Below are 24572 nucleotides of genomic sequence, written 5' to 3' on the forward strand. Positions count from 1 at the left end.
GTGAGTCTGAAAGAGAGAAAAAGGTCGACATTTTTCGAAAACTGGCTGAGTATGCTCTTTACTATTCCCCCGACTTCCATTGTCGTAAAGCGAGGTATCATGCGCTTGTTCCCCCTGTTTGACTTCTTTGTGTTCTCGGTGACCTCTCGATATTAATCAACACAACCCCGTCACGTCCTTTACAGCCAACCGCGCTGGGTGACCATGTACCCCGACACACGGGACGCGCTTACGAGACAGTAAGCACCATGGGGCCAGCCACAATGATCTCATCGGTGAGCGTGCCAGCCATCGGGGACTGGCTCGTAAGGGAAACGTAGGTGATGCCGCTGAGACCCTGGGGAACGACGCAACCCTGCTGTTGGTTGAAGGGGGCGAAGATGGTTCCGCCGGGCAGGACGCCACCAGTGGTGAAGGCGCATGCCTGGGCCTGGGCAGCAGCGTCGGACTGGAGCATGATCGGGGCACCGATGGCGACCGCAGAGGCGCTGGCGGGAGAGGTCATGGTCAACTTGGGGAAGGCTTGCAGAGCCAAGTTGGATCCCTGAGGGCAGGAGGTGATGAAGGGAGCGGCCAGGGAGAAGACGGCGCGGATACCGAGAGGGGCATCGAAAGCTTGGGGAATGGCGATCTGCTTGGAGGCGGCGCGGATGAAGGTCTGGTGGCGGGCCTCGATGGTGAGGATGGAGCCAGCAGTGCCGAGGATGCCCTTGTCCTTGACAAGAGGGGCGGCTCCGAGGTAGGCGGAGACACCGACGTTCTCGAGAATGGCAGCAGTGGCGACCATGCTCTTAGCGTCGGTAAAGCCAAAGTTGTACTGGCAGGGCTGGACGGGCTGGGTGCCGGCCTGAGCAATGGATGACTGCAGGAGAGAGACGTGCGACAGCTCAGTAGCACCGACTTGCTGCAGGTCGTTGACTTGCTCCTGGGACAGGCCTAGAGCCAGGAAGTCCTGAGCGGGGAACTTCTGGAAACCTTGCTGGTAGAAGGTTCCCTCGAGCCATTCCAAGGTAAGGGCGCTGTGGAGCCTTGGTCAGTAATCTTGTAGGATTTGGTCCAGGCAGTGGCGGTGTAAACTCACAATTGAAGGATGTCGATGTCGGTCAATCCGGCAGCGCTAGCCTGAGCCTGTTGCCTCTTGGCCAGGCTGTAGAGCTCCATCTGCTTGTCGTTCAACTTGGGTCCCATAGGGACGGCAGCGGCCACTGCGGCCAGGCAGGCGACGAGGGCGGTCTTCATTGAAGGCATTGTCGATTAAAGTTGTGTGGTTTCTTGCAGCTTTGCTCGTCCTAAAACTCTTGTTTCCTTTTCAATCGACTGTTCTCCGGGGACAGGTTACTCGGGCGATGGGGATTGTTGTTAAAAGAAAAAAAGCGATTCTCGATCGGTGCCACCTGGGACGGTCGATGAAGTGAACGATTACAAGAGGGGGGGTTTATTAAGAATGTCGTCCAAGGAAGGGAGTGACAGTTCGTAGCGGTAAGATGTCTCGAAGGGAAAAGGAGAGTGTAAGCAAAACCGGTGGACCAGGGAAAGCAGACCAGCGCTTTTGGAAGTTGTAAGAAATTGACACACAGTGAACGGGATGAAGAAGAGAAGGGAAGAGGGGTGAGAACAAACGACTGGAGGTGGGAAACAAGCGGGCAATAAAGAAGGTTGAGGATTCGACCGGCATCATCATTGCCGCCGCCACCCCTTCCCCCCTCCTCCATGAATCGGCGGCGTATCTTCCACCACGCATAGCTCCTCGCAGGTTCTGCAACTCAGGAGGGGGTCGGATCGACTTGGGTCCTTGCTGGGTATTGTCTGCGGCTAGCTTTCTTTCCGTTGTCGGTTCACACGGGAGTCCACAATGCGGGTAGCAAGATTACGCTCGACCGTAAAGCTTCAGACCGAGCAGGGGTACAGGGTGCAGGGTACGTACAGTAAGTACAGGTACCCACGAGTCTGCGTCTGGTAGTTGGTGCCGGTCCCGACCAAGAGGTCCAGGGTAGACAACTGCAGCGCAGGCGGGCGCGCGCGCACGCGGAGTGTGTCAAGGAAGACTGCAAGGGGAAGGGATCCAACTGGGCGAGTAGTATCGTGTCACGCACGACGTAGCAATACGTACTCGCTGCGAATGGCGTCAAGGGGCAGGGGGGGGGGGCAGGAGGACATGGGTCAAAGTTCAGATGGCAGCAAGCCTTCCCTTCTTGCGCTGCCCGGGTAGGAAGTCAGCCTGCTTGGCTGCTTGGCTAATTTGTCCAAGGTGAGAAAGGTGCGGCAGGGCAGGCAGGGCAGGAGAAATTGAGTATGGACGACGAGTGCTCCGCATGTTTCGTTTCGCTGCGGTCCAAACAAGCTCAGCGAATCGGTATAGACTTTCGTGAGCAAATGCCCAATCACAAGGCCTGGTCCAAAGAAAGAAGGGGGCAGGGGGGGAAAGCAAATGAGATTGCGCAGGGGCCTTGCTAGATTGCTCAATTAGGACGAAGCCCGTTTCTAGACACAGTCGCGACCCCTGCCGAGCTTGTTTTTGCGCTTCTTTTCTTTTTTGCCCGATGAATTTGGGTTACAAGGGTCTCGGCCCTACCGGGGCATGGGGGTCGAGTTTTGACAGTGACACAGTGTTGAGTGTGGGCGAGGGGGGGGGAGCAAAGAAAGGTAGGGAATGCACCCAAGGACCCCCTCGCTCATCACCGTTTGGCGTTGCAGCCAACCCAACTTTGTCGCATCGTGACTCCAAGCCAAGACTCTGAGGTCGTCCCGGGTCACGAGTGGGCCGCTAGCCGAAACCAATATGATACGTCTCCCACGTCAGAATCCCGGTCCGTGAACGCCCGGTCCTTCCTGTCACTGGCGTCTTAGGCAAGACATGATTGGATCGCTTTCGATAAATGGGGCAATAGGTACGGAGTACTCTTGGGGGAAGGAAGGACCCTTGCATGGCCTACATCGGTACGTACCGCACGTTGCCTTCTGCAGGAACGTTCTCTCGGTAACGTCTCTTTCCATTCCTGAACCTCACTCCACTCTCCCGGCTGCCGTTTTTCCACCTTCCCCCTACCTGTCGGTCTCTGGTTCCCGTCCATCCCATACTACCAAGGCCAGACAATCAATCAATCAATCAATTAATTACTCGCATATCCTCCCATCCGGCTAGTCTGAGTCCCTGGGCGAGTCGCTGGCTTTTATTCGACCCCTCCCCCCCGGTATTGTCAAGCCGCTATCGTTACCTTACGAGACACGGAGACGGATCTCATACCCACAACAGTTGTCGCTTTCTGACGCTGCCGTTCGTGCCAGATGGCAGGTCAAGGGCCACAGGTCCTGTTCTCTTTTCACGCCGCCATCCAGGGTGCCACGCACCATGGACCCAATTGGATGATCTGCGAGCCGCTCACGTACTAAACGTAGGAGGTCGCCTATCTTGCCTGTCAATTGATTGCCATTCGTGATCTTGACAGCAGAGGCATCGACCTTTTGACTGGCCTCATCTTGCCGGGCCGCCAGAAGAAGAAAAAGAAACGAAGCAGACTGACTCGAGAGTCGAATATGGCCCTGCAGCCCGCCTCGGAAACAAACACGCGGGCCACGTTCGCCGTCTGGTCTCTCGTAGAAACGACCGACCGCAATTGGACCAAGCTTCGCCCTCTCAGTCTAGCGTAGTCAGGGAATCCATTGAAGAATAAATTTCCGCCCTAATTGCTAGCCTCGCGGCATGATAGCGAGTATGTAGCTCTCCAGCGTTCAAATCGCCCTCTCATGGCTGGCCTGTTTCCCGTCCGCGTGGCAGCCAATGGTCTCCTCGACCGCATCAATACACTAGCCACTTAAGCTTAACAGCTATGGGGTATCTGAGGCGTAGCAACGGGCTCGTTCTCCGGCGGCTGAGACATCTTGAATATCTGGGTGGCATCTCGTGGCTTGGCCGGGTTATGCTCCTTATCCATGCTGCTCATCCAGCAGGCCCGAATACGCAGGTCTTAACTCTATCTTCAATGCTTCTCCCTCCACCATCTCTAGTCCATCTCATCAACATGACACCGGATGGCCGCTAACCAACCGCCAAAAATCTCACTCGCCGGCTTGTTTCGGCAAGCAAAGAACTTGCAGGGGCTTACAACTCGTTTCAAAAGCCCTCTTAGGCTACCCATCCTCTTCGTCTCAACCGCCTACCCAGCTAACAAGCGGAAGGGAAAACGAGACCGTCCCGCTTCTGTCATCCAGGGCTTGCAGTGACTTACTTGGCCAAACTCAAAGTAGGCTGCCATTCCGTTTACCCGTGTCCCGCAATACTCTTTAATCTGTCTTCCATCATGCATCCCCACCAAGAAGAAAGTGTCCCGAGAAGCCCGAGAAGCCGCAGCAGTCGCAAGTCCAACCTTGTTCTGCTGCTAGGCTTTCGAAACTTGAGCCACGGACGCAGTCTCCCCTCAAAGTTCAGCCCGATCACTACTCCGTACTCATTACATCATGGTTCCAGAATCTTTGCCTAGCATGCACTCCATGCGCGCGCCTGACACGGACGCAACCCTCTCCTCTTTCGTCCGTTGTCGTCGTTTCTTCCGTCCTTCTATCATACGCTTCCCGCAAAACAGACTATTACAATGCCCGCGTTCCCACTCACCCCCGGGCGGCCGGCCGATATGTCCAGACAGTTGCAAACGACCGATTTTCGCACCGCAAAAAGTGATGGCTGTGTTCGGCCCATGAAGGAAACGAAATCGGGATCCTTCCCAAACACCGACCATCGCGGCAACTAGCGGCGCCGCGCCTCCCTGTACGGCGTGCCATTGGGAGGGCGGTTTGGAGCATGTATTTGGCACGCCTTCCGTACCGTACAAACACACAATACGGTCCCGGAATAGAAATGGCCGACATCCGGCCATGGCTCTGGTGTGAGACTCGCGAGGCCCCTTCCTTCTTTCTGGCTGCTCCTTTTTACAGAGGAGTATCTCCCACTCAATCTCAGCTACAATAAAGGGCAAACGCCGCGCCTTTCCCGCCTGAACCGGACGAGAGGTTTGCTTCACTCCCCTGCCGATCGCCACGCAGATCTCTCCGGGCATCAGGTAGCCTGAACTTGGGCCTTGCTGCGGGTCACCCCGTTATGGAACTCGGAGAAGGGGCAGGATTGCAACCTCGACCAGGGCCCGTGATGGGACAGGAGACGACGTCGCACGTCTCTGTATCAAAACACTAGTTCCGCCCAAGATTCAGGCGGACCCGAGGCACAATAAGCACGATGGGAAGTGGGAACGGTAAGGCTGCCCCCAGACACAAAAGAGGCTAGCTACTACTTACTCCCCTTTCTTCGCTTTCGCTTTCTTTTTCTGTCTCTCTCTCTCTCTCTCTCCATCTCCCCATCGCTCGCTCTTCTCTCAAACGCTTCCGTCGCCGGCGTATAGACCGCCTCTGTTTAATGGTCGGTGAAGTGAGTCGTTGCAGACCTTCAGGCTTTGCTAAGCTGCTGCTGCTGCTTCATAACCAGCCCCACGTCCGGCCCGGCGAGCCTGGTCCACTTCAAGACCCATGCGATTCTTTCAAATCGCTCTCTCTCTCTCTTCTGTGCCATTCCAGCCAGATCCGATCCACACACATAGCTTGAGCCGTCACGTCAGATTTTTCAAACCGGCTCTCCTGTCAACCATCGCGGCTGAAACGCTGCCCCCCCTTCTCCCTCCCCTTCTCCAACCTGCATTCTCTGCAACCTAGCACACGGGGCCACCTGGTTTATACCCAAAGATTTATATTATAACCTTGTGGCTCTTCGTGCCGTCTCTTCCACCTCCGCGAATACACTTGTCATGCCTACGTGATCCCTTGAGCGGTAAAAGCTTGGTCGGCTACGTCTCTAAAGTCTGCAATTGCATGTGCCATTTTACGAACTAATGGGCGCTATCTCTACTATTTCATCCTCGGCCTCCCTCTCAACTTACGGCCCTTGTACTAAATAAATGACTCATCCAGGGACGAAGATACTTCCTTCCTATTACCCTCTTCCAATCGCCGTGTATCTATCATCCCATCTCTCACCCAAACTTTTCTACGCCATCCATGATGTATCTTCACTCCACAAGACGCACCATGTGCCCATCTGTCCCGTGATCGTGGCCAATCTGTGTCCTTGTTGGACGCAGCATCTCAACATACCATTTTACAGAGCGTAGGGGTTCAAGGAGCGAATAGTCAAGCAGCTGCATCATGTTAGTACATTCTCAGCAGGACATTAGTGTGGGATTCAACTTACGGCGGGCTCTTGGAGAGGTCGGTCTTGAGAATCACAGGAACCCTGGTCATCTCCGTGACGTCCTGGATGTACTCGCCTCCCTCCTCACGCAGCTTGAAGAGCTTGAGGTACTTCTCCTTGTTCGACAGGCGGGTCTCGGGAGCCTCCGGCACGGGGACCTTGGAGTCAGATCTCGTGCGCTGCAAAGGCTTGGCATCGGATCGGGTTGGTGAGCCGGGGACGCTCTGCGTGGGCCTCTCGGCCAACGAAGCACCGGCCATGGCTTCGGTGATATCAGACGCATTGTCGTCGTCGTCGTCAAAGAGCGCATCGACATCGTCGGTGGAGATGGTGCCAGTCTCCGTCTGCTTGCGAGCAGCCTCCTCTCTCTCTTTCTTCGCGCGGTCAGCTGCCTCCGCTTGACGGGCGGCAGCCATCGCGTTGGCGTTCCTCACCGACGCAGCAGCCTTGGGGCGCTCGTCCTCCGGTACGTACGCCGAGCTCGGGACGCCCTTCTCCCAGTAGAGCTCGAGCACTCTCTTCTCCTTTCTGAACTCGGCCTTCTTGAGAGGCAGCTGGTCACAGTGCACACGCTTCTCAAAGCCCCATTCAGGGATGAGAACGTCGAAGGCCGACTCATACACGCAGAGAACGATACCTTCAGTGATGAGATCGCCGTTAACCTCCTGTCGCTTCTTGTCCATCTCGCGGCAGGACTCAATGTGAATGCTCTGCTCCTGAGCGTTCTGGGCCGAGTCCTTCTTGGTGTTGCAAGACTCAATAGTCTTGACGAGGCTCTCCACGTCCTCCGTGTATTCAATCTGTCCCTCAGAAAGTACAGCCTCGAGTTGCCGATGGACAATGATGTCAGCGTAGCGGCGGGTGGGGCTAGTGAAATGAGTGTACAGAGGTAGGTTGAGGGCATAATGAGGCCACAGCTGCTTAGCCGTCTTGCCAGCAATAAAGTATTTGGCACGCTGCATCGACTTGAGGACGAGGGTCTCCATTCCCTTGCGGACGTCGGCGTCATCAACTTTGAAAAGGCTGTTGTGCAGGCTGCCGCTGCCGGAGGTCTCGACCTCATAACCAATAGCGTTCATGCGATCAGCGAAGGTCTGCAGGCGTCGGGCGTTGGGTGGGCCTTGTCGGCGGAGGAGGGCCTTTTCAGGGAGGGCCTGAGCGAGGCGCTGTGCGACATAGGCGTTGGCCTTGTGCATGAGCTCCTCAACGAGTTCCGTTGCGGGGGTCGAGTCAAAGATGTTGTGCTTGATGGGAATGTTCTCATCATCAAGCTGCTGCAGAAGCCTGAGAGGCGCAATGGGCTCACCACCAGCGCCGAGACGAGCTTCGGTGAACTTTTGGGCGACAGCCTGTATGATGTCAGTTGCGGTCCTTGTAGTTGCTATATTCAGGGGGTAACTCACGTTGAGAATCTGAACATCCTTGAGCTGGATGGACTCATGCTTCCAATTCGCCTGGCCGCTCAAGGCAGCATCAATCTCATCAATGGTAATCTTGGCAGTGCTCTTGATGATACTCTTGCCGACCCAGGCATCGCCCTCCGCAACGGCGCCATTGTGAGGGTTGACGCGGAAAAGCACACTGACGGCGAGACGCTCTTCGCCAGGTGCCAAAGAGCAAACCTCGCCGCCAATCTTGGCAGGAAGCAGAGCGCATGTCCGGTTCACCAAGTGGACAGCAGTACCACGTTTCTTGGCCTCACGGTCAACAAGCGAGTTGGGCTTGACAAAGTGAGTGACGTCCGGAATATGAATACCAATGTCAATCTTGCCGTCAGGCTGCGTCTTGATATGGATGGCGTTGGCGAGCTCGGGGGACCCGTTGAGATCGAGCGTGACGACCTTCTCGTCACGGAAGTCCCGGCGAGTAGCCAGAGCAGCCTCGTCTTCCTTAGCAAGAGACCAATCCTGCAGGCCAACGCTGCGCAATACGGCCTCGGAGAACTCGTCGGACGAGAAGTTGTTGTCGCGCAGAAGGGCGTCAGTCTCCACCTTAAGGTCACCCATGCGGCCCAACTGCTCGACAAGGGTACCAAAGGGATGCAGGGAAGTGATCGGCCAGCGCTTAATGCAGGCCACGAAAATGCGATCAGCATAATCCTGGTGCTTCTCAACAAAGTCGCGAGGCGCCTGCTCAGTGGGGATGGCAATGAGGGGCACGCGCTTGTCAGTGGGCTTGAACCAGACGATCTTGGGCTTCTCCTGAGAACGGTTGTCGTGATGACGGTTGTTACCACCGTCTCTGGCAGCTCTCTCGGCCTCCTGCTTCTCCTTGGTAGCCTGGCTGCTGGGCCGGAGCAAGCCAAGGTTGCCAGAGAACATCTGGCCGGCCACGCGCTCAATGACGGCCACAATATGGCCAGCGTAGAGAGGCTTGGCCTCGTCGTTGATTTCCTCCTCCTCTACAAGAAGCAGACTTTGGCCCTCAACTTCAACGTCGTCATTCTTCTTCTGGGTCGGGCGCTGGCGCAAACTGCCCCGACGGCGGATGCCACCCTCTTGCTGAGAGCTGTCATCGTTGTTACCGGATGACTGAGTCTGTCCGTTGGTTGATCCAGAACGGGTATCAGTTATATCCTTGCGCTTCTTCTTCTCTTCCTTCTCGCGCTTTTGCGACCAAACCTCGTCGACATCGAGCAGCTCGACGGCAACCAGGTCGCCCTCGAGGGCACGGTTGCGATCCTTGCTGCCGCAGATGAAGATATCAGCGTCGAGCAAGCCGTCCTGAGTGGAAACGTAGGCGTCGCTGCGGTTCTTCTTGTTCACGCGAAGAATGCCAGAAACGAGCTGGCCATCGCCGAGAAGAGCCGGAAGAGTAGCCTGAGGGAGGTAGGGAGTGAAAAGGGTCTTTCGCTGCTGCTGTTGCTGCTGGTTTCCACCAAGCTGGCCTGCATGCTGACTGCCCTGGAGACCAACAAATTGCTGACCGTTCATCTGTGCAGCCTGCAGAGCCTGCAGCTGCTGAATCTGCATGGGGTTAAGCTGCTGACCAGGGTACATGCCCATGGGAATCATCGAGCCGGGCATCTGCATCAGCTGGGGCTGACCAGGGTACTGGAACGCTCCAATGTTGGAGATGGACTGGTTGATAGAACCACGAGTGCGGTGGCCCGGCTGGAAGGCACCTTGTTCCTGGGCCTGGTTACCGCCCTGGTTGCGCCAGTTGCCGTCGAAGTTGCGAGAGCCGGTTCTGGCATGGCCGCCGCCAGTCGAGTTGCCTCGGCGACCGAAATCGTTTTGGTTGGAGTCGCCAGAGAAGCCGCCGCGGCCTGCGCCGCCACCACCACGACCGTTAACAGCCATGCTCTGGCTGCGGCCATGTCCTCCGCGTCCACGACCAGCGCTGGTACCCTGAGCAATCGGTGCCTCGGTTTGGGCTGGGGCTGGCGCGGGGGCGGGGGCAGAAGCGCCACCATCAGCACCGGCCTCGTTGGAAGGGCCTGACATGGGGAATTGGAAGCCCGATGTTGTGCGCTTCTGCTGTGCAATCTCTGCCGCCTTCTTCGCGTCAGCAAGCGCCAACGAGTGGCGTCGCTGGTGGCCACCTCCGGCACCACCGCCGCGACCACCACGACCACCGGCGTTTTCCCTGCCAGGAGCAGCGCCGGCGGCATCGTTGGTGAAGGCCTGACCGGAAGCGCCTGAGGAGGGAGCAGGAGGCGGGCCCAGTCCCATGTTGGGAAGCGCCGACTGATTACGGCGATGTGACATTGGCTGGGTAGGAGGACCTCCCATGGAGACGTTCTGCTGCGGAAGCTGTTGGGGGAACTGGAAGGCGCCCTGCGGCGCCATGCCCGGCTGCAGGGGATTGAAGGCACCACCTGGGCCGAGCTGTTGCGTAGGGGGCATCATTCCCATGTTCATGTATTGTTGCTGAGTAGCTTGGATCTGTTGCTGCTGTTGCTGCAACAGCTCAATTTGCTGCTGGATAGCTAGCTGTTCCACTGCGGAGAGGACACCTAATTAGCATCATTATCGGTCTCGGAGAATGATGTAACGAGCAGCGAGGGGCAGCAGGCAGCAGAAGGGAGCTCAAGAAAGGGTGGGAAGTGCGGGAAAGGGGTGTGTGTTCTGGAGTCGACTTACTGCCCGGGTTGGCAAACATGCTCATCAACGGAGTCAGCTCGGAGGGGCTTCTCCTGTGAGCAATGTGAAGCCGGCGGCCGGTTGGGCCTGGGACGCCGCTCGCAGGCTGCTGCGATTGCTGCGGCTGCTGCGGCTGTTGTTGTTGCTGCTGCTGCTCCATGGCGGGCAGTCAAGCATATGAAGAATTGGCTCCTTTTTGATTGTATTGCACGTCAAGTGCTTCGGTTATTGATGGAGGAGGGATGGGCAGGATTGGCAGCGTTGGATAGCAGGTGGTTCGGCGTAGGCGTCGATAAGCTTTGTGGGATGATGTGGCACGTATTGACGTATGCCGTTACGGACTAATGACAGTGGAGAACTGGGATGTAGTTTTGGCTATTGGTCTTTTTGATTTTGTGGACGTCGCTGGTTTCAAGGAAGGTAGATGTTTTGGGTGTCTGATTGATCGAAGAGGGATTGGATTCGGATGTGATAGGTGAGGGAGAGAGGATAGTGGTTTGTCGGCGAGACGAGCGAGGTGAAAGGGAAAGGAGCTCGCAAAGAGTGTGCGAAGTGATGGTTGAGGTGGGGAAAAAACGGATGAGGCAGACACGACGTGAAGAGAAGACGAGGCAGGATGGGAATGTCCTCTCTGGGAGAAAGTGACGGGGGGGTGGAGTGAGGAGAGGAGAGGAGAGGAGCGAGCGAGTGGAAGGATCAAGAGGAGGAGCTGGGACAGCACAGCAGCAATCAATGGGGGGGAGGGACGCACCGAGTACGGGGGACACGCTGTTGGGGCTGGAACTAGAACTGGGGTCTTTGTGTAAGGCGAGGTACCTGTTGCGCTAGTGAGCAAACATGTGTGTAGCAATGGCACAGGGGCCTGTAGGGGGAGCAAAGTCTCTTACGGAGGTACATAGATAGGTAGGTAGGTACGGCAACACGTAGTGAGTGATGCTGGGGGGGTATCACGGATACTACCCAGCTACGGTGAGGACCTGAGCACGCCCGTTTCTCGTGCTTGTGCACTTGTTTCTTACCTACGTACGGATACAGATACGCAAAAAGACGATCAATTAACCGGCTTACGTCAGGCTGGCCTGGGACAGAACAGTCGGTTATTAGCCTCCCTGATATCCATGGCCGACCAGACTATAACGATGCAGGCCGGCCGATAGCCCCAAGCTACCTAGGTACATCATGGCGGCACCCCCAAAGGCAAGGCACTCTACGGAAAGCATACTAGTGCAAGCAAGGAGTTAATTACCTGTCGTCGCCCCCCCCCCCCCCCCCCCCCCTCATGGACCAGTCTGAGCGCCCTACTTAGGGTTGAGGTCAAGACTCAGTCAGATGTCTCCGTACAAGTTGTACAAGAATGGGGGAGAACCCACGCCGCTCGCGCTCGCCAGAGACATACTATGTAGAACCAGGTCAGGGCTCCCGGGTTCGAGAAAAGGTAACGCGCTGCTAGGTAGGTACGGATAGGCAGAACAGTGATAGCCCCTTGGATACTTGGCTGATCAGTGCCTTGCCGTAGCGTACGACCCTGATCTTTCCCTGCCGGTTAGCTCACACAAGCCAACCCATCCGTCCCAGACATCTTACGTAGGTGACAGGAACATGCCGAGGGGGAGACTTGGAACGTCTGCCAAGTTCAATCACCTAATACCAGCTGGGCACCTCGCCTTCTGTCCACGGGATCGACAGAGATGGCGAGCGGCGGCTATTACTTGCTAGGTCCGTTGGAATTGAGAGGATTTGTGCCAGATGCAGGGTTCATATCAAGGGGAGGCCAGATGCACTACACTAAGATACACCAGCGTTTCCAGATGGATACCACCCCGCTGGACGTCGACAGAGCCCCAAACACTCCTGTACGAATACGTATGTACAGCGTAGCAATGTACGATGTCATTGTACTATGCAGGCTTGCAAAGCTCGCTGCTATGCAGTGCGGTACAGTACACTCCCCGAAGCTCTAGCACGCAGTTATCCGGAGTTGTGATTGACGGCCCCGTGCATCAGTGCATCGGTGGAGTCCACTACGTACCTCCCTGACAGTATGTACGTACTCGTACTCACTCCTCCTCGATGCCACCACGCTCAATCTCTCCCGGTCCAAGGCTTTGAAGATCTTCGCCGTCATGCCCAACTCTCCGACACTTCATCCGGTCTGCCAGTCTATCATTGTATCAATGTGTCGGGTTCGCATGTCAGAGCCTAAACTCAACAAGAAGAAGAAAAGCAAGAAGGCAAGAAGAGGAAAGTAAAGGCGAGACAGACGTGGCAGGCTAGGTTCAAACTTCAGTCGGTTCCTCAGTTGGAAACTTGGGCCGGCCCCCGACCCCACTCCCACACTCCTTACTGCGTAATCAGCCAGGGGCCCATACGACCGACGCCTTTGACCGCCCGGCAGTAAACTTTCGCGGAGCCAGATCCACCCGCGGTCCGACCAGCCAGCGGAGACGCTAGTCTGGAAACGGCCGACTTCCTGCCTGGCCATTCGCCCAATCGGCTTCGTTTATATCCACCTATGCTGCAACCATGGCGACGTCCCTCATCCTCTCTTTTCGGTTTGGCTCTGTGTCTGCTGCGTCTCTGGTCTTTCCGCCCCATGGAGCCATTTGGAGCTGCGAGCAGCAAGAAGCAGCAAGCAAAAGGCAGCAGCAACACGGGTCTAAACCAGGGTAGCAGTGCTGCAGGGGTCATCGTTTTCCAAAGGAAACCCCCCAATTCATTACCCAACGAGTCCCGGCTTGCCGCGAATGGTAACATTATCCCACATCGAAGCGTGCCTGATACATCGTACTACTATTATTATTTTTCCTTGCTCCACACCAACTCGCGCCCAACCCGACCTTGACAGTCAGTTGACGGCACGCACACACACGCACGCACACACACACACGCACACACACACACCCAACCCAAACGGTCCAAGGGGTGAGAAGCCTCAGCCTCGTCTGGACTCCAGTCATTACCCGAGCCTTGTCTCCCGAGCCTGACGCCCCGGACGTCACTCTTCATTCGGGCTTTTGGCCTCATCCTTCGGTAGCCGGTTCAATCTTGCGTTCCGCGCTGGACCCCACTGCCCCATGCCGTAGGGCCCGGCCACCACTCCTAACACCACCATCGCCGTTCCGACTCACAGCTACCTGTGTGCGTGCGACCGACCATGCCGCACTCGTCTCCCTCGCGGAGGAGCCAACAGAATGGCCATATCAAATCAAGTCCCGAACGAGCCTACGTCCCAGACTTCCTCTCCGAGAACCGTAACTCGGAGTTAAGCCATCGCGATGCCCTTGCTGCGGCCCAGCTCGAGCACGAGCGCGTTCGACTTGCTGCATTGAGAGTCTATGAGGTGCATCAACTGCAGGAAGAAAAGCAAAGGCTGGAAGCCGAGAAAAGGAGGATAGCGCAGCTACAGCGGGAGGAAGAAGAACGGCTCAAGGCCGAGGCAGCAGTGCGCGCCGAGCAGGAGAGGCTGAGGGAACTCAAGGCGAAGCAGATCCCTCAGCTGCCACCCGAGCCCGAACCCGAACCGCCCAAGCCGGAGCCGAAGAAATCGCAAGAACCTCAGGTCATTAGCACGACCGAAAAAGCGGCAGACAAGATCGAGACTGCTGCGCCGGTAGCCTCCAAATCTCAACAGGCTTCTTTGACAAGTACACCGGCGCCAGCTCTTCAGGCTGCAAAGGCGCCCCCCTCGGCACCCTCGCCGCCACCTGCAAAGGCACCGTCTGTACCAGACGCCCAATCCAATGGATTCTTGACGAAACCTGCAGAGCTTGCGCGGCCCAAAACTGTCGCTCAGTCAGTCGCGCCAGCGCCCGCCGCTCAACTGACGGCCGATCGATACATCGAGATACACCAAGCTCTCAAGAAATTGAGAAAAGATGTCGAAGCTCTGTCCAAACAGCCCGGGTCTCCGTTGAAGGGCAAGCTGGGAGATATGCGCAGGCAGATTAGGAAGTCCATCGGTCAACTGACAGCTGGCAAAGGTGCAAACGTTACTCCTGTAAGCCATTTGCTGAACATTTCGCCGTGAAGACACTAACGGTATCGCTAGATCAACACTATCAACGGTGCTCTGCGCGAGTCTCTTGACGGCAGAGTACCCTCGCCTCTTGTCGATGCAAACACCTACGTCCAACAGAACAGGGAGCCAGTTGAAGGTGCCGTTAATAACGGACCGCAGCTACCAGCCCTGTTTATTTACCTCCTCAACATCCTCGCGAAAGCAATCATTCAGCAATTTGCCAATGAGGGCGGCGCGAATCCCAGGTCCGCGGAGCCAGTCGGCATCGTGACGGCCCAGATCTTCTCCAACAAGGACTACCAGTGGCGTGGCGCCTCCATGATCGACATTCTCATCGCCAAGTTCCGCGTGGCTTGCCCCGTTTTGTTCGGGTCTAGGGGGAGCGATAAGACGGAAAATGGACGCAAGGCCATCGGCTGGAAGAAGGAGGACGGCAACTGGGTTCCCGAGCAGGCACACAACGATAGAATGACGGGTCTCGGCGCCGGTTTTGCGGCCATTGCACTGCGAGACTTTAGCAAGGCGTCCAAGACGAACCCTTATCCTCCCACCAACTACTGGAAGGCTATGGCGCAGATTATCAACTCGCCGCCGCAGCTGGTCTCCAATACCCAGTACATTGTGCTAAAGTCGATGATAGACGGCCACGAGCAGCGTTTCATCAACTTCTACGGCAATGCAGCCATCGCTGCCCTTCGCATGGCCCTGGTCGAGTTTCCTAAGAGGGCCCCGCCGGGCGCTACCGCGGCTCAGGCGCTGCAGGTCCTAGCTGACGTTCTGAGGCGAGACTCCGGGCTAGAGGTAGCATAGAGGCCACGGTATCAGTTAGAGAAGGAAGAAGAACACATCGATATACAAAACAGGAGGAGAGCCGGCCTGTGCTATCGGAATGGCGGGCACACACATCTGGCGTTTCTGGAGAACCAAACATGGGCGCATATACACAAAAGAACGGCAAGGATTGAACTTTCAAGGGCGAGAGGCCTGGGTCTGGTTCGGTTCACACACGGGCCAGGGTCTATTGTAGGGGGAGACGATATTCCTCGAGAACAGTTAGAATCGCGTGTCGTTAGTTGGATGGACAATCTACCATATCCTAAACTAAAAACCTCCCAGGCAGTGAACAATGTACCGGGGAGGAGGAAAATCATTTTGTTTACCAGACGCTCCATGAAACTCCCAAACCCCATTCCTTTACGGTTCGCAATGGCTACACCCCTTTCTCCCTTCCCTTTCCCCCCTTCCATGCTTCGGCTATTCCATGGGCCCACGCCTTACAGCATCAGCAGCAGCACTAGCAGCACGATAAGGACGAATATAAGCACAGCGATGCAGCAGCTGCTCAGGCGGTCCTCATTGCGGCGCATGACGTACTGCAGCTTCTGCACGCCCGTCTGCAGGCGGCCGCCAACGCGGTCGGCGACGCTGTCGACGACCTCGAGCATCTCGCGCTGCTCCTCGAGCTCGCGGCCCATGTCGTCGGCCTGCCGGCGCAGGTTGCCTACCGTCTGAAACACCCCGTCGAGGTGGGTGTCCTGCTCGCGCATCATCTCGAGCTGCTGTTGCTGCTCGAACTCGGCCGCGTAGTCCTCGCCGCCGCGGTCGTGGTCGTCGTCGCCGTCGGTGATCGAGAAGGAGCTCGGGTCAGGGAGGTCCGAGTTGGCGCCGCGCGCCGCGCCAGACTTGCCCCTCGACGATGAGGAGACGTCGCCGAGCTTCTTAAAGAGCTCCTCGCGCATGTCTTCGACCTCGCCGCCGACATCCTGAACAAGCCGCTTGCGCCGGATGATTTCCTGGGCGGAGAGGCCAAAGGCGGAGGGATCTGACTCGACGGCCTTGACGGACTCGACGAGGTCAGCGAGGTCCTCTGCCAGGGACTCGAGAGCAGATTCGAGGTCGGAACGGGCGGAGGCGAGTTCGGGGGACGTCGGGGACGTGGAGAGGGAACGGATGCGTAGGTACGAGGTGAAGAGGGGCCGGGTCGAGTTCAGCTGGGCTAGGACATCTCTGTCGCGGTTGTCGTCAATGTCACATTCTTTTCAGGATACCCTCTCTTTCGTGGAGGCTACTGAAGGGGGAGGAAGGAAGGGGTGCATACTGTTGGACCTGGAGGAAGGGATCCTCCTCGTTGGCAGAGGACATCATCCTGGTGATGGGGGTACGGAAAGGCGCACCCGTGAACGCATTTGTTTGCGGCAGCAACGCGGACTTGGATGCGTTTGAGCGATTGCGCAGCAGGTGCCTGAAGATCGGGGACTTCGAGATTCGGGTGCGGGATTGGTGAGCTGTCGCCGATATACCTTTTGGGTTAACGCGGCTGGCTGGGATGACGTTTGTGCGTCCCGGCCGTGCTGTAAGCTGTCACTAAAGGCTACCTCCCGTCCATACCCTTGGTGCAGGTCCACTACTGAATGCCACTAGTCGGTATCCGTACTTTCGGGGGATGTACCCTGGGGGCAGGACGACCGGAGTTTCCTCGGCACATGCTCGTGGCTCCAGGCCACCTGGTCTCACCTTGAGTGCTCACCGACAACCCCTGTCAGAAACTCCGGTGTGCCCCTCCTTCACCGAGAAAAACCCCCTCCATCGGTCCTTTTTTTTTTTTTTATGTAAGTGGGATTTTCACTCGAGTCACAACTCCACATTCACTCACTCACCCTTCTGCTCACGGTCAAACAGACTTCTTTACCCGGTTGCCCACTGAGGTTCGTTTTCGACTCTCAGGTGAGAAAATCGGTCTGTAAGTATCTGAGAGCCACCGTGCAAGACCAAGCAAGGGCACAACCACAAAAGCCCAAAGTTGGGGAACAAAAATGATACCAGAAAAGCCCCTCCCGTGCTCCGACGAGTTCGCCTCGCCGGACGCATACGTCGCAGCGCTCCTCGAGTTCGTGACCACCACGGACCTGTTCCAGATTCTCTGCGGCGGCGTCCACGTCCTCGACTTCTTTACAAATGAGTCGGGCCTCTTTGCCCAGATTCTTCCGCAGGAATGGCAGCCTTTTCTGTTGTCCTACGACACCATGGCCCTCCTCGAGCTGCTCATGCGGGACGACCTCGACGCCCTTCCGCTGGACTCGATGAACCCGGCGCCGCCGGAGAGCTTTCTTGAATACATTCGGAACGTGCGCCGCCTCTCCCTGCGCAGAAACTTCTCGCCCTCTTCGCAGGCCCAGACAAAGCCGCCCCCGAAGCTCTCGCGCTCCGTCGCCGTCGGCATGAATCCCAAGAAGGTGCATGAGGTCTCCCACTTTGCGCGCTATGTCGACTCGCTGGCCGGCGCCATCTCGTCCCGCTGGGGCAAGGAGACGACGCACTTTGTAGACTTTGGCAGCGGCCAGAACTACCTCGGCCGCACCCTCGCCCTGCCGCCGTACAACCGCCACGTCGTCGCCGTCGAGGGCCGCGAGCACAACATTGACGGCGCAAAGGGCCTTGACGTCCTCTCCGGTCTAGCGGGCAAGGAGGTCGTCATGCGAAACAAGAAGCTCTGGCTGCAGATGCAGGCCGACCGGCTCGGCACGGAAGCCGTCAAGAACGCCCTCAGCAAGCCCTCGGGCGACGCCGTCGAGGATTTCGACTTCCGCCCCATCAAGGAGCTCCAGCCACAGTACAATCGTGCTCTGGGCAAGGGCTCCGTTTCCTACGTCGTCGGCCGGCTGGAAAGCGGTGACCTGACGGAGGTCATCGGGCGCATCGAGAAGGAAGTGCTCCCGGAGGAGGAGGACAAGGAGCTCAAGATGATGGCCGTGTCGATCCACTCGTGCGGCAACCTCTCGCACTACGGCATCCGCTCGCTCGTAATGAACCCGGCCATACACGCCGTCGCCATCGTCGGCTGCTGCTACAACCTTCTGACGGAGAAGCTTGGCCCGCCGACCTACAAGTACACATATGCTCGACCCAGCTTGCAAGCCCTCAACGGCCGCGTCGTCCGCGAGTCCGAGCGGCGCGACCCGGAGGGCTTCCCGCTCAGCGAGACGCTGTCAAGCTACAAGGGGCAGGGCGTGCGTATGAACATTACGGCGCGCATGATGGCCTGCCAGGCGCCGCAGAACTGGACACAGTCCGAGAGCGACGACTTCTTCACGCGGCACCTGTTCCGCGCGGTCTTGCAAAAGATCTTCCTCGACCGCGGCGTGATCAACAAGGTCTACCACCGCGACCCGGACGCCGCCGCCGCCGCCACCGGAAGCGAGGCGGGCGGCGCCCCCGAGGAGACGCCCTTCAATACGAGTACGAACCCGGTCATCATCGGCTCGCTGCGCAAGGCATGCTACAAGTCGCTCAAAGACTACGTCCGCGGCGCCGTTGCGAAACTGACGACGAACCGTGAGTACAGCCAGTACAGCGACGTCATCCGCGAGAAGATGGCGGACATGTCCGACGAGGAGATCGCTGCGTACGAGCAAGCGTACATGTCCCGCAAGAAGGAGGTCGCTGCCGTGTGGAGCCTGATGGCCTTCAGCGCGACCGTGGTCGAGTCGCTCATCGTCACGGACCGCTGGCTGTTCCTCCGGGAACACGCCGACGTCGTCCGGGACTGCTGGGTGGAGACCGTCTTCGACTACAAGGAGAGCCCAAGGAACATGGTGGTTGTGGGCATCAAGAAGTAGAGGGCCGCCGTGGAGACACGGGCGCCTTCTGTAGCCCGATACGCGTCTCCTTCCTTCTCACCCTGACTCGAGTCCTGCGCGGCGTCGCACGCCGTTCCACCATCCAAGTGTTTCTTGTGTTCCAAGCCACCTACCTTCCTACGGGCGGCAAACTCGCGGAAACAACAGCTGGGTATGGAGGGCCCGAACAAGGCACATGTCACTGATGCTGGCAGACGACCGGGCCCGTCCTGAGTTCTGCATGCAGTTGCATGAGTAGCCGTCGTCGAAACCGGCAATCCGACTCGGCAGGAAAACGGCGTGGCCGTATACGCATGCCCATAGTTCCTGTATCTGCAGCGGCGCCGTGTTCTTCGGTGAAACTAAGTTCCTAGGCCCGCATTCGCGCAAGGGTACAAACAAGACAGCGTACGTCGGTTACTGCGGCAAGCGGACAACACGCGGGATTCACTTGCCCCCGCCCCTCCAAACAACAACAACAAGGCATTGATGTCATGTCATGCAGCGATTTGGGGGTCACGATAGGCCAAATGTTCTCCGTGTCCCTTCCTCCTGCATTTCGGACGACGCAAAGACGGACTGGAGCGCCACGAGAGAGCGCACCGAGGCACCAGCCCCTCTACGTCTATCTTCCGCCGCCGCATCATCCCATGCAGGGATTCCCGACGGCGGGGTAACGAACGCCAAAGCCCTTTGATGGGGCAGCGCTGGCGGTTCAGAGCAAATCAGCATGCGGCGCCCAACGCGTTGAAATTTTTCCAATGTTTTCCCTGCTCTCTCAAGGGTTTAAAGCTAGGCGCCGAGCCATATATGGATAATCATAGCCCAAGATAACGCCAAGGTTCAGGGTTCCTATCTGTGGATCTTTTTTTCCTTGAGACGGGTACGATCTACGGAGTAATCCGCAAAGATAAGTCGAGAAGGGAGCACGGGCGAATGGGGCGGTAGGGTGACACTGGAGAATCGGCCGAGCGGGATATAAAGACATGAAGGGAAAAAAAAAAAAGAAAAAAAAGTTTTCTCACAATGCCCAAGAGAGAGAGAGAGAGAAAGAGGGACCGGGGGGGTAAAAGACTCAATGCCTGAAACCCGATGGTCGAGATTTCGGCGAAGCTCCGGCCGTACAATGGATCACGGCAACATGTGTCTCCAGTCGAGTGGAGGCTCGGTCTTCGTTTCCAAAGTCATTGTCAGCGTTTGTTGTAACATGTTACCCTCGAGAAGCGAACATGCCACGTCGGCGATGCAGACGAAGCAGGATGGGGCAATTGAGCACCAGCTTGGTGTTGATCCAGACGCCTCCCGGATGCTCAGCCCAAATGGGTGTCATCTTCCTTCCACGGATCACCATCTGCGACGTCTGGTCACATAAGAATCATGTCTAATTCGTCAATGTCGTGGCATGTGTCCGTCACTCCCAAGGGGGGAAAATGTGCAATGCTGTCATAAGAGCGCGTGGTGACGATGCCGATGCGCGCGTGCCTGCCAACCCCCCCGGCCCTTCACCTGCACGTAAGCCAGAACCGAGTATTTGGGGCGAGCCAGGTGGTCGAGGTAGACATCTCGTGCTTCCTCAGGAGTCGTGGTCTCTCGTTGGTTGCCGTGACCGAACTCGGGCTTTTCGACGAGTCAGGTTCCCGGCCGCCCAGGTCTATGGGCGCAGCGGTTGGGGGAGGGAGTGACAGGACGCTTATCAGCGGCAATCCGAGGAGGGTATTCGCGTGGGGGATGCCAGAATGTAGCATTGAGCGTGGTTGCTGAAGGGATCCGATCCCAGGATGCAGCTCTGGGATGGGGGTTCTTCTGGGCCAGATGGAGCACCGCACTGCGGGAGGAGAATGGCAACAAGTGGGACGGGGGTGTGGTTGTCATTAGGAGTCAAGAGGGGTTCCCGCCTGTGCTGCCACCGTCTACTTGGGGATATGGCGCCAGCGAATTGAAAATCCCGTGTCAACCCAGCTCGCCCATCCACTGCCCGCTGGCCGGTTTGTCGATAATGGGAAAGCCGGACGACGTAGCTGCCACGGCATCTTGCAGTAGTAGAAAACCCATGTCCTTATTCCCGACAGCTATTGCATGAGGACCGATTGTTGGAGCAAACGGACAGGCAACCGAGCCAGTAGCAAGGTACATTGCCTAGGACGGGATTGTGTTCGGACAAGGTTCAGGAACCGCTGCGATCGGCGGGCCACGGCGTCTAAGGAGGAGAGGAAAGACATGGCCGAGTCTTTGATCTGACGCAATGCCATCCGACGCGGGGGGAGAGGGTTCATAGTAAAGCCGCGATGGCCAGGTCTAGAGCTTTCGACAGTGCAGAGTGAAGCTAGTTTGAAGGAATGTTGGAAACGTCGGGGGGGAGTGATTGAAGTGAGGGGGGCGTTGGTGAGCAAGTGAGTGATGACCATGTGTCAGCAAGATGACATGGTCAACCCCCGTCGTCGAGGGTATTCCGGGCAGAGATTATCTCGTGAGCCCCAAGCCTTTTTTCCAAGCGAGAAGGCATATGGTCAACAATGGGCTTCTCGTCGCCCCCGCGGCACGAGACGCCGCTGACGGCTTTGAACGAATGAAAGCGATGATGCCGAGGCCAGCCGGGATGCAGGACCAGGCGACGCAACTATATGGATGCGACGGCAGATGCCCGTCACTGTTGTTCCCCATTCGCAATGGAAGGTGAGAAGTGAGAAGTGAGAGATGAGGGCAGCATGGTGAGATCAGATGGGGTGAGGCAAGGTGAGGTGTGAGCGTGGTGAGTGGTGATGTTTGAGGTGAAGGAGGGGGCGGCGGAGTGCTTGCCGCTGCACCTTCTGTCAGGTACGCTGACAGCGCCTGTGCGGAATCACTTGAGCCAATCGATGTAGACTCCCACCCCCCGGACGGACTACGTACGGTAGTACCTGTACTTGTGAATAGGTAGGTTGGTAGGTAGGCAAGCAGGCAAGGTACCTACCTACAGGTAGCTAGGTAAGATGACATCGTGTACCTACTTGTGCGACCATGAGATGGACCGGCTTGAAAAGGAAACGTATCCCGTCACGCCTCAACCTACTACTAGCTGCATCTGTAGACCAGTGAACGAGGGGTTCTCTCTCTCCTTCACCAGTGGTTCTGTGTAGTCACCAATTCCAAGAACCCCCCACGTTCCATGTCTCACTAGCGTCCTGCACGCCGCCAGAAACGGCTCACTGGACCCTTTTACCTTGTGTCTGGTCCTCGCCATGCCGCGGTCCCATTTCCCTTTCGGTTTCCCTTGACCAACCTGGCGCGGTACTTGTATCCGACGTCCATGTATGTGGTCCTTTTTGGCTCCGGCGTGAGAGAGAGAGAGAGAGAGAGAGAGAGAGGGCTCGTTTAAGCAAGCCGCTTGCTTGCCTGCCTGCCTGCCTGCCTGCCCGCCTGCCCGACGCCAGCCTTGGAAGACATGGCGACGGGGTGGTGGTCACTTGGTCCGATCAGCCCAGTCCAGGCTTCAGGATGACGGGATTCGGACTAGCATGGCGCCTCCGTCCCAGCATCGTCGATACCTGTTTGACGTGGTGGCCGTGGAAAATAAGGCGCAATATGTGGCCATGTTTGCGAATGATATTGAGGAACCGAGCTTGAGGTTTGGTCAAATTTTGATAGTGGACCCAGAGAGCGGCTCAAACTCTCGCACCTTGACCGGAGCCGTGGACCACAAACCATACTGGATGGATGGAAGGACGGAGGGGAGGGACCCCCCAGTTCCCTGACTCGAGAGCGCCCGTTGCGCCCGCTGCGCCCATTCATTCCGACGTCCTCACGGCCGAAGGTGTCTAGCCACCAAGTAGCCAAAGTATCCGTAGTCAATCAAGGACGGGACTTGATTTCTCGCAGGGTCCAGATCCAGACGCAACACCCGACAAGCACCGGATAACAAAGACACGGGGTCCCAGACGATGCCTAGTGAAACCGCCCTAAAGGCACATCGTTAGCACCCTGTGTCCCTTTGTGTGTCTGGCTGTCTCGATCTTACTCGGCGTCCTGGCAGCGCTGACCACCAGAAATGCAATCATGGGTCACGGAAAGGAAAGAGGCACACACAACACACACAACACACACTTAACACACGCACGCGCACGCATACGCCACCACATAATACCTCGTAACCAGCCCCCTTGCTCAACCCCGCCATGTCATGCCGCCTTAGTTGCGCCCACACCTTGTCCCCTGAAGACCCAACCATGTTGTATGTCAAAGTTGTACTTCTCACTCTGGCGATGGTCATCCGCCGGCGAGAGGAATCACCGGCGTCATCGAGACAAACCATTCCAGCTCGCCGTACGCTACCCGGTGCGAGACTGACTATTACCCGCCTCCCCCCCCCCTATCCTAAGCAAAACAAGGTAAAGTTTGTTTCTACAGTACTTTGCAATTGTAACCATACGCGGGGGCATCGTCACTTTGGGGGCAGTGGCATATTGACCGAAGCGAGACAACGAAAAAAAAAAAAAAAAAAAAAAAACCTGCTGCGTCCTCTCCTCCTCGGTCGCCCGCCGTCTCCACAAACAATCCCTCCGTGCATCGTCGCGGAACCGTCGATCGATCACGCACGGGATGCCAACATCTCTCAAGACGGCAGATAGCGCACATGAGGAAACACAACCACTAAGCAGAATCAGAATGGGGGGCGGGCAAGGTGAATCTCGGCGAAAAACGTTGACGCAAGAGAGGGGGGGCCCCACAAGCCCTCTCTCTCTCTCGCTTTCTCTTTCTCGCTGGCTGGCTGTCTGTCTGTCTGTCTGTCTCTACCTACCCGCTCCGGACCAACGCTACTGTGACATTGTGGAGAAGCAGCGGCAATCACCCTATCTGCAACCACCAGGCCGCATTATCGCAGGCTAGAGAGCCATGTAAAACCACGTTTTGCTATTTCGTATTCTCAGACCCGTAGCGCGCTGGTCTTCTTCAGCTTCCCTGGCCTGGCCTGGCCTGGCCCGCCCCCGGCAACTCGACGCACGGTTGTGCTCCAGTGTGCCTCTCGAGACGGCCGCGGGAAGCACACCACCACTGACTGCTACTACCACTACCACCACACTCACCTCTGCCTATCTCCTCTCCGTGTATCCGTATGTACGCGTGTTATGGGTTGAATCCCAATCTAGGTCTCGTCGTTTTTTCCCCCCACTGCATGCCTATCTGCCTCGCCCTGCCTTGCCTTGCCTTACCTTGCCCACCTTAGCCTGTCTTCAAGGGTCCCGCCCATATTGAATCTAATTCCTCTTTTCCCTTTCGCTCTGCCATCCCCTCCCCTCCCAGACACACACACACACACACACCCCTCCAATCCGCCTTCTTTTTAACCATCCCCTCATCCCGCCCTTCTTGCCTACTTCTGGTTTTCCTATTCCTCTCCCCGTTCTCCCTACTACTGTCTCTGTTGCGATACCGTCCATACCCCGAGTTGTCCTCATATATCTGGTTTTGTCCATCCAATTTTCCCAAGGTTCCACCCCGCAAACTATATCGGATCTAAAGAAAGCTGTACAACCCAGAGACAACAGACGGAGTGAGATGACACGAACCAACTAGTTGATTCCCCATCAGCCACGGCTATCCAAAGCTTAAACCCCGATTTCTTCTACAAGAAAAAAAAAATAGAT

General features: G+C 57.0%; 5 protein-coding genes across 5 annotated transcripts; 2 read left to right on the forward strand and 3 right to left on the reverse strand.

Moving 5' to 3' along the window:
- Positions 1-229: 229 nt before the first annotated feature.
- GLRG_04989 (twin-arginine translocation pathway signal) lies at positions 230-1248 on the reverse strand (the record flags this gene model as incomplete). The annotated part of the gene is made up of 2 exons (XM_008095674.1): positions 230-1019; positions 1082-1248. 2 exons carry the CDS (start codon positions 1246-1248, stop codon positions 230-232), a joined length of 957 nt encoding a protein of 318 aa, XP_008093865.1.
- A 4891-nt stretch (positions 1249-6139) lies between these two features.
- GLRG_04990 (RNB domain-containing protein) lies at positions 6140-10477 on the reverse strand (the record flags this gene model as incomplete). Its single annotated transcript, XM_008095675.1, has 4 exons — positions 6140-6179; positions 6233-7581; positions 7636-10175; positions 10318-10477. The coding sequence occupies 4 exons, from the start codon at positions 10475-10477 to the stop codon at positions 6140-6142; spliced, it is 4089 nt and encodes a 1362-aa protein (XP_008093866.1).
- Positions 10478-13471: 2994 nt separating this feature from the next.
- On the forward strand, positions 13472-15145 carry GLRG_04991 (GLE1-like protein; the record flags this gene model as incomplete). The annotated part of the gene is made up of 2 exons (XM_008095676.1): positions 13472-14314; positions 14366-15145. The coding sequence occupies 2 exons, from the start codon at positions 13472-13474 to the stop codon at positions 15143-15145; spliced, it is 1623 nt and encodes a 540-aa protein (XP_008093867.1).
- Positions 15146-15609: 464 nt separating this feature from the next.
- On the reverse strand, positions 15610-16480 carry GLRG_04992 (syntaxin 6; the record flags this gene model as incomplete). The annotated part of the gene is made up of 2 exons (XM_008095677.1): positions 15610-16342; positions 16434-16480. The coding sequence occupies 2 exons, from the start codon at positions 16478-16480 to the stop codon at positions 15610-15612; spliced, it is 780 nt and encodes a 259-aa protein (XP_008093868.1).
- A 668-nt stretch (positions 16481-17148) lies between these two features.
- Positions 17149-18951, forward strand: GLRG_04993 (uncharacterized protein; the record flags this gene model as incomplete). The annotated part of the gene is made up of 1 exon (XM_008095678.1): positions 17149-18951. One exon carries the CDS (start codon positions 17149-17151, stop codon positions 18949-18951), a length of 1803 nt encoding a protein of 600 aa, XP_008093869.1.
- Positions 18952-24572: the final 5621 nt, after the last annotated feature.

Source organism: Colletotrichum graminicola, assembly GCF_000149035.1.
Source record: "Colletotrichum graminicola M1.001 genomic scaffold supercont1.16, whole genome shotgun sequence".
Taxonomy (NCBI): domain Eukaryota; kingdom Fungi; phylum Ascomycota; class Sordariomycetes; order Glomerellales; family Glomerellaceae; genus Colletotrichum; species Colletotrichum graminicola.